Below are 17,111 nucleotides of genomic sequence, written 5' to 3'. Positions count from 1 at the left end.
CACATCAAACACACACAAATAAAAAAGCCAAGCAGCCATGGGAGGAGGAAGGTATTGGCGTGGTCAATTATGGTGCGCAGGGTCAGATGGAAGGAACAATAGCAGCCAACAAAGTGGACCAAAGAATGAAAAAAAGAAAAAAAAGACATGCATGTTAGAAGCAAATTTTCAAGAGCAGCCAGAGCCAGAGAGCAGTTCAGTAGAAAATGCTTAGCCTTTAAGCACAGTTGTTATAGCATCACAGAGAAAATGGGTTATATCAGCAAACCTCACTCCCTTCCTTGGTCCTTCTTGGACCCCCTTAAGCCACTGATCTGGACTGAACATACACATAAGGAGTTCTGACTTTTCGCTGACATTCCCGGCTGGCTACCACATATTCCAGGCAACTAGCATTCTCAAAAAGAGGTCAGCAATGGCCTTCTGATGGGCTTCTGGTGAGTTCTCCTGTGTATGGATGTCTACAGTTTTTATATACATTGTACACATCTTACCATATGAGGAATTAATATTAAGTGTCTACTTAAATAAGTGTCACCATTAAGTGTTTGGAGGAGCACTGCGATATGTTAAAAGAGTATTGTTTGGGTTTACTTTAATGTCTAACTTTGCAACTTTAAGGGCATGTTAGATGCATGGTCTAACTATTGAAACCTTTGCTGTTCCAAATAAATAATTAACAATTGCTTTGACAGCAATGTAATATATGCAATATCCAATTAGGAATATGCTCCACCATTCCTAGGTCCCCTTCTGCTGCTGATTCTCATAGTATCTGCATTTGGTTTCTGAGTCACAGATCTGAAACAAGCATGCAGCAAGTAAAGCCAGAACTCCTTTTCAGAATACTTGCTGTGGGACAGTGACTCATAAAGCATTACAGAATGACAGTATAGGCATCCAGGATTTCTGTAGATAAGCAGTGGAAGCAGGGCCATCCCTGTAATGAGGTAGGGATGACGCTCTGTCTGGCTTCCTGCCCAGCTCATTGACATCATCAGTTGCCAGGGAGCTGAGCAGGACACTCTGGCTGGCGTCCCACCAAGCTCCTTTCAACCAGTGGCGTCAGTGAGCTGGGCAGGACTGGACAGGGAGCAGCTGACAACATGGCTCTCTGTCCAGTGTAACACAGCCTCCCATTCCAACGCAAAGCACCACCCATACCTGCAGCCAAGCCCCCAGCACAATCAGCAGCACCCGCTACCCAACCCCCGCCACCGCTCTACTGGTTCACATAGCATATAGGGTAGGGACGGCCCTGAGTAGGGGGATATATCTAAAATATATATTCATGGCTTCTATAATCTAGATCAATAATAGACACAGCTTTAGGCCAGTTCTGAAGGTCACATTTAGATAATAAATGAGCAAGGTTTGCTGAGTGTATGCATTGATACATAAATAATGTTACAATGTAGCATGTAGCTTAATTAAAAACACAATATAGGAAAGCAAAAGCATGGATAATGGTATTACCCAGAGTATTAGACTAAGCTGGCATTGTTGGATCATGTGAATGCTAGGTCCAATACATAGCACAAAGATTAAGGATATCAGAGGTCACAGAGAGGATCCACAACCAATTAATAACCTCTATTATCCTTATGGTCCTAAATAATGGTAGTCATCATTTCTTATAATACACAAGTTTATTTTCCTTTTAACAGTTTATTTATTAGAAGATTTCACCATATGTAGGTGAACTCCCTTAAAAGGTACACTTCCATCTGAGAAAGAAATTTAGAATGGGCTCAAATGCATTAGAGAATTGTGGAGGTGTTGGCTGTAAAAATCAAGGGGGACTGGTTACTATAGACAACACATAAGGGTGTATTTATAAACAATTTGCAGAGCCATTTGTGCTGTAAAATTACATGTACATTCATTCTGCGTGAATAGAGGCAAAGCAAATGTTATTAGCATATGTTCTTTTCTTGTCGAATGTGTTATCAGGAAAATACTGTGTTATGACCACTAGATAGAGCTGAGGAGCATAGGAAAAACATATTTATTTCTTGTGCTCCTCCGCTCCATCTAGTGGTCATAACACAGTATTTTCCTGAAAGAAAATATACGGTACTAATAACATCCGTTTCCTCCTGTATTTGCACAGAACGAATGCACATGTAATGTCGCAGGACAAATGGCTCTGAAAAAAGTACACCTCTTATTCTTTATTTAGCTAGGAGGCCCATGGCATATGTGATGATGGAATAAAGGAAAACATTAGACATAAAACAAGTTTATATCACTTGTGTATTATAATACATTCTGAGTGCATTTTAAAGGTGACAGAAATACAACTAACATTTTAAGCCCAGTTCTGTCCTTTCTACCATCTGATAATGAATTGTGCTCCAGACCATTCATAATTCCATGTGATAAAAAAATTTCATTCTGACAGGCAGAATTGATAAATCAAGTATATTTGTACTAGTGACGTCAACGTCATCATAACACCACCATTTGCACAGCTATAATGGGATGTCTGGAACTGTGTAACGTAATTTCCTCCTGTTTTCGGGCCCTACATGTCCCATGAGTCCTAGCCTTTATTTTGTTGTCCTCAGTTAAAAACGTGGGTGGAGTTATGGACAAAGGGGTGTTTTGCTTTTCCGTGGTTTGTAAAGCAAAAAATAGCAGCATATCGCTCCCAATGGACTACAAAACAAACAGCATGGAAGGTAACACCCTCCTATTATCTGCAATTTGCCTTGCATCCAGTGCAACTTGCAAACAACCCCCTCCATTATGTTGTGTTCTGAGCAGTATCTCACTTAGTAGGCCAGAAGAGGTGCCAAATGGGAGGTGGGCCGGGGAACAGGGTGGGCGGTCTTAAAAGAGTGAGATTGTAATAATCCTGCCCTCAACTCAATTCACCCGATAGAATCACAAAAGAACAACAGCACTGAGAACTACACAGGGGCATTGAGAGGACCTGTCTCCGTGCAAATAACAACCAGGCAAATGCAGCCAGTTCTTGGGACAGGAAATTATGATGTTAGGAAACTGACTTGGAGATAGGATATTACTGCATGGGTCACAATTATAGTTTTTGCAGAATGCACATAGGAATAAGGAACATTATTGTCAATACACTGCTAGATTTTCAATTTTGAATATAGTCGGGCTTTAACAGACGTGATGGCTCTTCTTTCACACAAACATCCTTTTTCAGTAAAGGGTTCTTCTTCTTGGTAATATTGTTGTGTCTATTCTTTGGTACTCATGATCATACCTGCCAACTGTCCCTCTTTTGGAACCAAATCTCTTTGTCCCTCTTTTATCCTCAGTCGTCCCTCTTTTTGGTCTGATGTACAGATATCTATGAACATTTACTATTTCACTACCAAAAGTGTTATGCTGCACTAAAGCCTTTATCTCATCTCTTAATGATCTTGTTTGCTATTTGAAATGCCAATATAAAGGAAAAGTAATGGTAAAAAAGAATCACTTCTGGGTTTAACCAACTATTTCGGCATATAAATTCTTAATGGTCCACATAAGTGGAGGTGTGGATGGAGTGTGTCCACTGTCTCAATATATTGTGCTGGAAGGTGTTCCTCTTTCTCATATTAGAAAGTTGGGAGGTATGAATAACAACCAATCACAATTCCTCCTGCTAAATCAGATTAATATAAAATGGATTCTGGTTGGTCCCTATGGATTACCGTTTTTAATATAGAATCAATTGCAATGGCAAAAAAGATTAACTAAACCATGTGTGGAAAGCTGAAAGCTTAGTCTGGTCATGGGTACCTTCGCTTGCATTACACTTTCCAAAGTCGCTATGCAGATAGAGAATTTATTTTGCTCTCTATTAACAAAGCTAAGGCACAGACTATTTGCAATAAATTGCAGAAATGGAAAGGAAAAGCTGTTGGCTATTCTAGCCAATCAAATTTCAGAATTAACTATCTATTTTGCAGCAGCAGACAGATGATAGCCGGTTAGTTGCTATGGGCAACCACTGCACATAGTTTTTATTTACAGTACAATACATCAGACTATTTCAGGTGAACCCAAGGCTGGGTTCAGGTGTAGGCACAGAGCTCACTATATCCTTTGTAAGCCGGGGTGCTGCACAGCACCCCCCAGCAGCACCCCGGTGCAGCACCCCGGCTTACACTTGATCACGTTGATAGATATTGCTGCAGCTGGTTAATTTCTGTAAATATATCCTAGCGCAACTACCCTGGTTACACTATATCCTTTGCTTCTTAAAGATATACAGAAAAAAAAAAGCAAAAAGGACTGCGCGGAGAACCTTGCTCATTACGGATCTACGTTATAGCCACCTCACCCTGCAGATCTCCTCAGAAGTGCACTCAGAATGTTTAATGAATTTAATTTATGTTCACATTATCCAGCTTCTGCCACTTCCTGCATCATGCATATTCTGCACACACACCAACCTAGGAACACATGCAGATGCAGCCTGAGTTATTGAGCCATAACTTTAACAGAGAGCTTAGAAATGATGACGGAGAGCAAACCTGTAATAGGAGATATAATCATCCCACCATTGCTGACATTCTTTTGAAAATGCTAGTTACCTGGCTATCTCTGGCATTATTACTGCCTAAGCAAAGAACAAGTGACGTCAGAAAAGCTGATCTGCGTACTTTTCTGCCAGGAAATCAGCATTGTCTAAATAAAATATCGGCAATATTGCAGTACATACTGTATATCTCTCAGTAAAGGATTCCTTCAACTTTACCCTGATTTTAAAGTGTAGCTAAACCCAAGTGCAAAAATAATTATATTGAAGCACACCACCCTTTAGATGTCTTGAGATTGTTCCCTTTACTTTAACTTTAGTGATCCTGATATACTTAAACTTTAACAGAGTTATTCACAAAAGAGTGAAGAGTTTGGAGAAGGCAGGAGAAGTGAACAATCTAGGACAACATAGCCGATTTGGAAAGATTCTCCAATTCAGCTCACTTTCCAGATCCAAAGTCTTCACCCTTTTGTGAATAACCCTGTATGTGATCCTGCCAGTAACACACTTCTTATTGGATCAAATAACGGGGGTGCCACCAAATATAGAAGAGTCCAAAATGTTTTATTGGTGGAGATGAAAGAACATCAAAGAGCCAATGTGATTCAGGGATTAACATAATCTCACTTCTTCACGACTTGAGGTGTAATCAAGAGGGGAATCCCTTGGGGAATAAGACTGGACTCAGGGTTATTGAAGTGATGGTGATCACAGGCAGGGTGAATTTAAAACGAAACTAAACTAAACAAATTTTTTGGCAGTGCACATGTCTAGGGTTAAGCAAATGAAGCAGCTAACCCTGATGCTCTAGCTAGCTCTTTGATGCTCTTTTATCGCTAACAATAAAACATTTTGGACTCTTCTATGTTTGGTGGTGCCCCCGTTCTTTGCTCCAATAGACTTCTCCAAGGCCCCTCCAACAGCTTGGGGTCCCTTCGGGTGGGAGTGCAGCCACAACTAAGCACTCAAGCTCCCTGAAAGAAACTCCTAGTAAAATTATTGGACACTCACGGTCAAAGATCCCAGCGCCTCCCATCCTTTTTATGCTACTAATAACACACTACACTGTCCTAGGGTGAAGCAGCGTTGTCCCCCTAGGACAGGTAATGTGTTGGCACTACAGAACATCTCCTCCTCCCATCATCTTCAAAACATAAGGGAGAAGTGAACTGTAGTCTATTGACTGAGCTGGGAGGACTGATATTATAGTTTAAGATTTCAGCACAGACAGGGAGTTACTAGTTCACTAGATTCCTGGCAAGGTCCACAATGTTTTCAATGGTATATTTAACAGACTAAAAGAGAGAAAATTAAAGGAGACCATTGTTAGGGTTTACATACCCTTTAGGGGTTTTCCTTTTGAATGAAAAGCTAATTATCCTCCACAATGCGTGAATGCCTCATCATTGCACTTTAGACATACTCCCCTTCCTGGGGTATTTGGATATAGTCTACTTTCTTTAAGAGAAACTTCAAAAATTATACCTCTACTACTGTATATCACTGAAAGTTAAATGGGAAACAAGAGATGTCCTGTATATTTTTTTGATCATGTAACTAACTTTTGAAATGATAAAGTGTTTTTTGCTGATGAGGACTTGGGTATTGTTCTACGCTGTATGGCATATTTATAGCATTTTACTTATACTGTACAGCATCTTCAAGATGGAAAATGTCATGATAAAGTAAATACTATTTTTTGAATTGTCGCATAGCCAATTACTAGTCAGGCATAGTCTGCATGTGTGCACAGGTTAAATAACATGTCATACATACAAATAGACAGTCAATGCATGTAATAAAGCAGATTAACAGAAGCCTAGGGAAATGAAAAGGGAGCCCTATAGCAATGTTTTAAAATATAACTGCAATTACATGAATCACATGGGAGTTTAGAGAAGAGCTATGGTCCTGTCTGATAACTGGGAGGAAGGGGTGGGAGTGGGTAAGCTGGGGTAGGCATAAAGGGTTAAAAAAACTTACCCTGGGACTACTAATCGGGCTGGTGGAAAGTCCTGAAGAAGCACCACTGATAGATCGCGACCTGGAAGAACACATACAAGTTTTAGCAATACCGACTTAACTGCATTTATATTGTGTACAATTTAAATTCCACCTCTGGTGTCTGTACTTACAGATTATGGGAGCTGCCACTGATTACACCTCATTCTAAACATGCTTTTTGCCTGGCTGTCATGCTGATTCGAAAACAGCAATGGCAGCCTTAAAGGTTTCCTCTAAGTCAGGGGTGTCAAACTCAATTTAATCGTGGGCTTCATCAACATTATGGTTGCCCTCAAAGGTATCTGTAAGACTATATAAATGTATCTAATCTTTATCATAATTGTTTCTGCATTCGATTATCACTGGTTTTAGTAATAACCTAGATCTGTAAGTAGAAGTCTAGGAAATGGCCTGGTAGGCCGGATTCAGCCCCTGGGCCTTGAGTTTGGCACGTGCCCTAAGTTCTGTTCATTATGATAAGCAGAGTTGGGAGTAGGGTGTGCCGAGGTTCTTAGAGGTTGATGAGAAGAGACAGGGGCTACAGTGAAATAGGGGGAGCAGCAAGGTGAAATTTCATACGCTTGTTCTCTCTTTGCAGATCCTTCTCTTCCCAGTAGCACCTCAAGAGAACATCATTTACCACTGTGTCTACTAGAAAGGTAATTGGTTCTTTTCAGCTAGATATAAACTCTGATCTGAAAGCCTCATAGCCTCATCCTTTGTTTTAGTTTTTTAATATAGTGGGGAAGGGTTAGAATTAATTCACATAAGTAAACACTGAGGCTTTCTTCCTCTAAGACATTCATACATGGAGCCTTTACAGATGGTGGGCAAGCAGTGCTACTGTAAGAGCTGCATGTCCAGACTGTTAGGGAGCACAAAGGATGCTTCTGAGCGGGTGAGTAGGACTTCATATTGTGCCTCATTTACGCTTGAACCTCAATAATGCCAGTCCTACCACTGAATAAAAGAATAGCATAAATGTCACCAGCACACCAGAAAGATTCAGCAAAAGTTCATTCAATGACCAATTGCTATCCGATTAGTGGCAATTGGCCATTGAATGGACTTTTGCTGAATCTTTCTGGTGTGCTGGTGACATTTATGCTATTCCTATGTTCATTCACGGTGACACCCGTGGTCGCTACGAGCACCCACCTGTACATTCAGGATATTTATTGTTCCGGTAAGGAGTGCAGCAAGATGCCTACTTCTTTCTACCACTGAATAAAACATATATACTATACTGAAAATATAATTAATAGTTTTGACAGTACCACTTAATAACACATACTGTATATCTCAGGTACTATTTCTTAGTTAGCTGGGGTTTATATAGCTACAGTTAGACCCAGTACCAGACAAAGTCACAAAAGGGCTTCTGCGTAAGACCAATTTCTGGGCTCCCCATTCAACTACTAGACAAATAAAAATACTTATGTGCTGTGTGTCGATTGTCAGCTAGATAAACATGAGTCATGATCGGTCTACATGACAATAGAATAATGTCCTGCACCTAACTGTCAGACATTTCTAATAATTGAGCTCCTAAGTCCAAGAGGGCTGTTATGGAGCCTCACAGCATATGCAAATAACATGTTTGCCCGTGGCTAGACACATAACTCAACACCAGACGTTTGGATTGGATGCACACCAGAGGTTTATGAAGTTCCTGCATATTTTTATACTTTGCAAACATATTGCGATGGAATCCATGGCCATTTGTGGCCCACACATCTGGACTGTTTGAGTCTAAAGTGTGAAAGGATACTAATACATCAACATACGCATGCTACAGATTTCAGGTTTCACACACGCAAACAGTTTCTGACCTCTGCCCATGCTGTGCCATCTCAATGGCCCTGCGTGCTGGTACTGGGGAGCCTCCATCTGTTCCACTCAGAACCTCCATAGATTTTCTCTCTGGCCTTCTCTTCCCATGGCGAGTCAACATGGGTGAGTCAACACGCTTCCTAGGAGGATCTAGAAGATAACAAGACAAGGAGTTAGACTGAACATACAAAGTGACTACTTGAAGTCTAGATTTGAAGTTGGAAGATTAGGAATATTACCAATATCTGCCCTCGGTGGGAGGTCCTCATCTTCTTGGCTGGGATACCTCTCTTTCCGATCCAGTAACAAGAAATAAATCATCTTCTCCTGATTTTCTCTGCTCATCAAGGAGAAAGTGTTTTAGAAAATCTTTTAGCTTCTAATGTTACAATAATTATATAATTAATATGATTCTGCTTCTTTACTCTTTATAAATCTGCTTATGTTCTTAAAGCTTGCATATAATTCCTCCTGTCTCTCATGATAAATCCACTGCTTGCTCAGTACAGCTTTCCCTGTATAGATTTTGCCCAGTGGTCCTCAAGCTCCCTCCTGTGATACATACTGCAGCTGTAAGTCTCTCTTCCCACCCCCAACATGTTAGTTTTATTGCCTTCTATCTGAGGTAGGCAACGTGAGACTTGCAAGTTGCTGCTAAATTAAAGTACTAGGATGCCAGACAATTCACCAGATCTACAAATCTGCAGTAAACACAAGGATCTTGACTCTTACTCTTCAGACAACAGGTCTTGCAGTAATTTGTTCCGGTCCCTAAAGCAGCCTAGGGAATGCATACTCTCCAGCACATCCGGGTCAACATCCTCTAACGATGGCAAGGACCCCATCTGTACCTTCCTGGGAGCTGCTTGCTCGGGTTCTGGCTCATTCTTTCCCCCTCTGAAAGGAAAAAAAAAGTTATTGTGACTTATTTAAATACAGCACACACAAATGCAATGTTCATTAACCCATACCAAGCAATCAGATATCAGCATTTTATTGACATGATCAATAAAACAAGCTTTCTGATTGGTTGAGATGGATTACAACAGTGGTTCTCAACCTGTGTAACCTAAGGACCCACATTTGTCCTTGGTCATTAAGTCATGACCCAAGTTGCACTGCACTGGATACGAATACGCACGGAGCCGCTCCTCACAGAAAAAACAATGCACTTCAATGTGCATTGTTCAGACTATTGTGGAGACGGTGCAGTACGAAACCGCACGGTCCCCAAAATAGTGCCAGCTCCATAATCCAGCGGATTCCACACGTTCGCGGCTATATAATGGCCGCAAACGAGCGGAATCCGTGCAGTTGTTTCACATATAGCGTTTGCGTCCCGTGCGGTCTTCCGCATGGAAAACCACGCAGGAAAAGCAAACGCTATATGTGAATGGAGCCTCAGAGCTTAGCAGATTGAGCCCATTATCTTTTATTAAAGAGCATTGGGTTGATGTATGTAAACTGGAACCAGGAAAACATTTTGTTGCAGCAGTTTTTATTTTTTTTAAATCCATTTATTGACCTGGTCTAGAAAATGAAACTTGGGATCAGTTTGGTTGCTAATGGCAACATCTGAAATATTATTTGCAAAGAAAAATAAGCCTTTGCGTGTCTCTGTACATCATGTGTGTACACATGTCTGTCATACGCGACCATCTGTCAATGTGTTACATGTACAAACTGAGCTGCCAACCATCTATCTGTCACTAAGCTTAATATACACACAGCAATCTGTCACTAACATTAATCTTCATTTAGGTGCATATTCCTATTTCCAGAAACATTTATCTGTCAGGGACATCCTCTTACCAGCGCATTTCCTAAAGGCATGCAGCTTTTGGTCAAGGCTCATCTACAGTGACACAGTACCATACCTCCCAACTTTCTGAGATGAGAAAGAGGGACATCTTCTTGCACAATCTTTATATGCCATATATGAAGATGGTCTCTGATTTGGTTCCAAATGAAGGACAGTCCCTCCAAATCAGGGACCGTTGGGAGCAGGACCTTCCCTATAATATGGCAGCCTGAGACGGTTGCCTCAGGCAGCATCTCTTAGGGTCACGTGAGAGGCCAGAGGGTCCCAGGTTGCCAGTTAGGGATATGTGTAAATGCCATACACATCTCCCTTTCTAGTTTTTAGCAACTCTAGCTAGTGTAACGCCCAGCTCCAGACAACCAGTGGGCCGGGGGCGGTGAGATAATTCACCCCAGTAGCGTGCACCACCAGCACCTCATCTGCCAACAATCCACCCCTCCCCACTGGAACTTGCACCACCAGCACTGGCAAAACTCCCCTCTTTGCCTCAGGTAACGAATATGCTGGATGCTAGGGACACCCCTGGTTGGAAGGTATGCAGTACTATTGGTCTCTCTGTGATATACCCGTCAGATAGGACAGATCAATTAGTAATCAAATCAGTTACTGTTTGTATACTTACATGTACCAGGAGTGCTTCTGTATGGTTTCTAACTGCAAGGGAAAAAGAGACACTTAATACACACTGTGGCAGAGTCCTGTGTTATACTAATCTATACATACAGTATATATCATATATATTTATACTCATCTAAATATAAAAATGAAAGGCAGAACTAGTCAAACTTTTAGGCCCCATGTAAATGAGGGCAGATAGTATGCTGTGTTCAGAGGTAGCTAAAGAAGGCACTCTGTGCTAGAAAACGAGCAAGTATTTTCAAAGATAATCTCCTTTTACAGTACATATTATTTTAAATATAGATGCACTGAAATGAAATTTTGAAACAGAAAATAAAAAAATAGTCAGGCTGAAACTTACCAGCCTGAAGTGAAAAGCCAAACAGTGTTTGGCTCACTTCACTTCAGATCAGTCATTCACTCAGCTGCCCTCGGCAGCTTCGTGAATGGACCCCTAAGAGTCCTTTTATGCATGAACAGGAAGCCTCTCTACTGATAGGGTTATTCAGAAAAGGGAGAAGAGTTTGGAGAAGGCAGGAGAAGTGAACAATCTAGGACAACATAGCTGATTTGGAAAAAGTCTCCAATTCAGCTCACTTTCCAGTTCAGTTATGTTGTCCTAGATTATTCACTTCTCCTGCCTTCTCCAAACTCTTCATCCTTTTGTGAATAGCCCCGTGAGTGTTTCTGTTCATTCATAACTTGTGGCGATAGTATGTTTACTAGGGATGCACAGATACTTTTCGAGTACCAGTGCAGATACTTGGCATTATCATGAGAACTACCAGGGTTGCAGCGGTTGCAGCTGGGACCTAGCTCTGGCGCTCCACCACTGTCCTGAAATCATTAGTCTGTATTGGTTTTGAAAAACTGTCACATGACAATAAACAAAAATGTATCAGTACTCATACTTGTAAGTACTCGGCAAGTACCAGTACTCGTACTCGCAAAACTGGTATCTGTGCATCCCTTTATTTATATTTATAAAAACAAAATCGTACATTAAAACAGAGATGTACAAATGCCAGGAGCTCCGTGTGCTCCCTACCAATGACAGCTGCCTCCTAACTTTTGAATTTGTCTCTAGTCTAGTGTTGGAGCTCAAAAGTATCGGTACATGTACTCATACTTGTACCGAGTACTGTACTTGGTATCTGTGCGACCCTAATGTTTACTATATCCACAATCATGAATGAACAGGAAGTGATGTAGAGCACTTCCTGTTCATTCATAACTAGGGACACAGTAAACATACTGGGGGAATTGATCAAAACTGGAGCAGACAGAATCTGGAGCAACTGCCCATAGTAACCGCCCATAGTCAGCTTCTCTCTTCAGTTTGTTAGGCTTAGCTTTGACAATGAAAAATAGAAGCTTCAGATTATGTCTGCTCCAGTTTTGATCAATTCCCCTCACTAAGTCCTCAATTATTTACAAGCAGTCAGCCATCAGCTGATGGCTGACTGCTTGTACATAGTCACACAGCACTGGGATGTATAGTCTTCACTCATTTGGTCGATTCTCCAGTCCTCCAGTATGGAGTAAAGTAAAAGCACCTCCAATAAAAGCACCAAAGTCTGTGCTGGGCAACATTTTAACAACATGCACATATTCTTTATTTCTCACCGTCAGTCTCTTCAAGGGATCCACCTCAATCATCCCGCAGAGGAGATTCTGACAATCCGGGGGAATAAAATGTGGCATATGGAAGACCCCTCGTTTGACCTTCTCCAGGAGCTGCCTCAAGTTGTCATCATCAAATGGCAAAGCGCCCTGCAGCAAGATATCAGTTAGCTTTCCATGATAGTAAATCAGAGTTATTAGCCTAAAGGAAGTATCAGTCTCACCACAAGCAAAGCGAATAATATGACACCGCAACTCCAGATGTCAGCCTTTCTGCCGTCATATTTCTCACCCTGTACAGGATGCAAAGGGTTAATAATGTTCTTTCCTAGCAGAGCACAGTTGTGTATTATAGACAAAGACAGTATGGAGTACTTACCCTGATAACTTCCGGACAGGCATAATGGGGAGACCTACAGAAAGTGTGAAGAGAAAAATGAGAGACCATAAAAGAGATAGTACAGGTCCTAAGGCTGGGTTCACACCTAGGCGTATCGAATATGCGCGTTTGTCGCTCGTTTCGTGACGCGCGTTTCCAAGGGCTACTTGGCTGTATTCCCAAGGAAACGCGCGACAAAAACGCCCCAAAGAAGCTCCTGTACTTCTTTGGGCGTAGGGCATTTTGTAGCGCGTTCATACGGCCTGTAATACGCCCAGGTGTGAACCATACCCATAAGAAATAATGGGATCTCGGTGTTTGAGCGCTTTATAGAGCGTTCGAACGCTCTACAAAACGCCCAGGTGTGAACCAGGCCTTAATGAAATCATTCTCCAAGCATTACTAATGTTTAACCTTAGTGTTTACACGTCTCTCTAGCACTATCAGTTACCTACGTACGCTTGGAGAGACAGGAGAGGCTGACATTGTAGTCAGTGGAGAGAGGTGCTACACAGACAGCAGCAGTAAACTGATAGAAAAATCTGATTTCTTGTAACCTGTTCATTTTGAATTTATCTCTATTCACAGAATTTCCCTGATTAAACCTGTTCTAACGCAGGGCATCTTTATACAGCTGCATCCTCTAATGCGTGTTGCCGCTTTGTGATGCCTTCATTGCGTCGCGCTCTGTGATTGGCTGGAGATGAACTTTTTCATCTCACGACGCTGCGCTACACACGCTGTCGCCGAGCAGAGTGGGGGATCTGAACTCACTAGACACACTGCAGGCGAAGGACCGCGAGTCGCCGCGCTTGTGCGCCGCGCTGCTTCGCCTGCAGTGTGTCACGGCCTTAAACCTCTCGTCAATGGAAAGTCGCACACGTTCCTTGGGCGGACCGGTATCGGTCCGCGGCCCGGGGGTTGGGGACCACTGTTCTAAAGTATCTTAATTCTTGTAGTACAGCCCCAGTCTCTGCTCTTTGTCTCTAGTAAATTTGGGCCTAGACTTGCTATTCAGAATTATCCCGCTGCTGTTCAATTTTACAGCGCTGTATAATTTGCAGTCTCATAATTCTTGTAGTATGTATGCTTTGTCTTTAGTACATTTTGGGAAATATTCCCTCATTAAAAATGTCCTGCTGTTGGTCAATTTTTTAAAGCCTTGGTTCTCAACTGGTGGGTCGTGACCCAAAAGTGGGTCGCGACCATGTATTTAGCGGGTCACTGCGTTCCTTCCACTTTTCTCAGCCTCCCCAGTTCTTTCCGCTTTTCCCAGCCTCCTGACAGCACTGTCAGTTATCGCGCCAAGCAGCCATTCATATGCTGCTCAGCAACGAGTCTCAACTTGAGGTGGACTGGAGGTATGGACGCGACGGAGCTCCATCCATACATGCATTGCTTACAGCTTCCTCGCATGTCCTGTAGAGGTGCCTGGACCCGGAGTGACGTCACGTTCTGGCCCCCGGAATCTTTACAGGGCGAGCAAGGGAGCTGTACCAGCAATGCACATATGGATGAATTTTTTTTGGAGTGTGTGTGAGATTGTGTCTGTGGTTGTGTGTGTCTGTCAGTGTTTTTGATGGCCTGGTCACACTAGTACAGTGCGTTAATCGAACAGCCCTGTGTGATTAACGCACTGTACCATGCAATCGCACCTACTATGCATTCTGGTGTGGGAGGTGCGTTGTGTTACCATTCCTTTGAATGGCACCCCAAACACACCTCCCACCCACAGTTCAATCACCCACACCTCAACACTGTGTGTTCCATTGAAATGCAGCTTGGGTCGCAACTTAATGACCAAAGACAAATGTGGGTCCTGAGGTTACACAGGTTGAGAACCACTGCTCTAAAGTATCTTAATTCTTGTAGTACAACCCCAGTTGTACTAGTAAATTTGTCTCCAGTCTTTGTCTCTATTAAATTTGGGCCTAGACTTGCTATTCAAAATTATACCACTGCTGTTCAATTTTACACCGCTGTGTAATTTGCAGTCTCTTAATTTTTGTAGTATGTATGCTTTGTCTTTAGTACATTTGGGGAAATTCTCCCTCATTAAAAGTGCCCTGCTGTTGTCCAATTTTCCACTGCTGTTTCATCTGAGGTCTCTTGAATCTTAATTAGAGTTTGATGAAAATTGTTCCGCAGCCGGACAGTTTTACATCAGTGAGAACAGGGACAGCCACAGCGAACTACTGGCCAATTTCTATCAATCAAATCAAGCCTGTTATAGCTTGATGAAATAGCATGCATCGCTGCTAAAACTACCTGAAAAAGGTGTAAACTGTAAAAGGATAAATTAATTTTCACAGCCCAATAAGCCCTGACAGTGATGGATTTACGTTCTTTAATGAAAAGACCCTGTCTCTGCAGTTTTTTTTATTGTTTTGCATTGGTATATGCCCTCCATAGCAGTGCCCATTTTCCCATGCCTTTCTTTTAACAACTGTCTATTATCCTCCAAAAAGGCCAGAATCTACTAACAGGATTCACCCCCCAGAGACTTTAATAGGATTTACCACTTAAGCTGGCCATACACCTATAGATTTTCTATGGTCACATGGAAAAAGTGCAACAGATTCCTCCATCTACGCTAAGCTGTGTGGATTGAGGAATCTCCCACTGGGCCAAGCTTCAGTATCTTGCTGGTCGGCGCCGCTGGCTCTCAAAATACCTGAACAATCTGATTGGATGCAGGCATTGTTCAGGTGCTTTGTGAGCCAGCAGGGCCGACTAGCAAGATACTGATGGTGGTGCTCGCAGTGATACTCACGGATGGCGCTGTGCACAACAACAGTGAAAAGCAGGAATCACCAGCACTCGGTAAATGGTGTTCAAATAATAAACTTCCATTTATTGGACAAGTTGTCACAAACGACTGTGACAACTTGTCCAATAAATGGACGTTTATTATTTGAACACCATTTACCGAGTGCTGGTGATTCCTGCTTTTCACTTTTTCTGTGTTGCTCACATCATTTAATCAGCCTTTTTTATATGACCCTATAGTCATTTTTTATATCACCCATTCAGGATATACCTGTGTACACACTGTCTTCAGAATGTCTGTTGAGCCTATGCATGGCTTACATACCCACAGCTGGTCTCCAACAGGCTGTCTCCGACCTGCAGAGAGGCCATTCCAAAATCTGCTATTCGGATGTTGTTCTTCTCATCCAGAAGTAGGTTCTCAGGTTTTAGATCTCTGTGACTGGTGAGCAAGGGAACATGATAGAAATTGTATGAACAACCAAAAACAAACACAGCTGGTAAGAAATGGTACACATTAATGTAAGTGTGACGCTATATACACTACAAGTGTAATTATCAGGCAGTCGGGCATCTCTCAGACCTGTGTTTTTGAAATATGCAGTAAAATGAGTTCCCGGCAGTGCGCGTTAACACACGACAGTCTGTGCACTGCCATTAATTTATAATGTCATTCCCTTTTAAGAGTACACACACAAATGTGCTAGATAATATTGATCTAATGTTTCTGATTATAGCAAATGCACAAGCATATTGTATATGACCATTGAACTACCTTGATGGACCAGTCCCAAATATTTCAGTTTTTTTTATAAATGTTGGGCAGCATTGCCTAAAAATCCGAGAATGGGAGCCAGAGATGGGAATTGTGACAAAGAGATCCCACTGATGAAGTATCAAACACATAAGGAAGTCTGGGACTGATTCAGGCCACCGACTGTGCCTATAACTAAAATACCACTTGAGGGTGGTATTAGAATGCAAAGAGACTGTAAGTCCAAGGAAAAGAATGACAAATTCTAACAGATTAACTTTTCCAGGGCGACCTAAATTGCACATTTCTTTAGACTATTATTTTATATTGATTGGTATTTTAGGGCAGCTTTACATGGCTCATTATTTGCAAGTATTGTAAGCATCTTAAAGTGAACCTGTGGCCAGGCGGTTCATATTAAATAATTAAATTGAAAGCAGAAAGTGAACCTTAAAACTAACCATTATTGTCCACTATAGCTGCAGTCACTGTGGAGCAAATCATCCTCAAAGTTCACCTCAAAGACACTGAAGTCAGCTTACAGCACTGGCTGTTTTATTACATTGGAGGTTTGGCAGGCTGCCAAGTCCCTACTACTGGAGGCAAGGGAAGATGAGCTCTGATTTCATTGACTCTGCGGTCAATGCTCATTTACTGTTTGTTAAGAATATGTAAATATGTAAATCTCCATAACCAGGCCGCAGGTTCACAATAAAGTGTAACTCCATTTAACAAAAAATCCACACCCCTCCTTGATGCCCCCTTGCACTATATACATACATACATACATATATATATATATATA

The 17,111-nt window shown here is 41.8% G+C and overlaps 1 protein-coding gene across 1 annotated transcript in view; it reads right to left on the bottom strand.

Annotated features, from left to right (window-relative positions):
- BRSK2 (BR serine/threonine kinase 2) overlaps positions 1-17,111 on the bottom strand; it is a 142,251-nt gene that overhangs the window by 26,128 nt on the left and 99,012 nt on the right. The window contains exons 5-13 of the mRNA XM_018561356.1: positions 15,878-15,994; positions 12,784-12,817; positions 12,629-12,697; positions 12,408-12,554; positions 10,786-10,817; positions 9,074-9,238; positions 8,581-8,678; positions 8,341-8,491; positions 6,488-6,548 (exon numbers count right to left, since the gene is read on the bottom strand). Of these exons, the coding sequence (XP_018416858.1) occupies positions 6,488-6,548; positions 8,341-8,491; positions 8,581-8,678; positions 9,074-9,238; positions 10,786-10,817; positions 12,408-12,554; positions 12,629-12,697; positions 12,784-12,817; positions 15,878-15,994 (874 nt within the window). The remainder of the gene's footprint in view (positions 1-6,487; positions 6,549-8,340; positions 8,492-8,580; positions 8,679-9,073; positions 9,239-10,785; positions 10,818-12,407; positions 12,555-12,628; positions 12,698-12,783; positions 12,818-15,877; positions 15,995-17,111) is intronic.

The sequence above is a fragment of the Nanorana parkeri genome, unplaced genomic scaffold, assembly GCF_000935625.1.
Source record: "Nanorana parkeri isolate BGI_ZX_2015 unplaced genomic scaffold, ASM93562v1 scaffold518, whole genome shotgun sequence".
NCBI classification, from domain to species: Eukaryota; Metazoa; Chordata; class Amphibia; order Anura; family Dicroglossidae; genus Nanorana; species Nanorana parkeri.
This window is presented reverse-complemented; position numbering and strand designations above follow the sequence as displayed.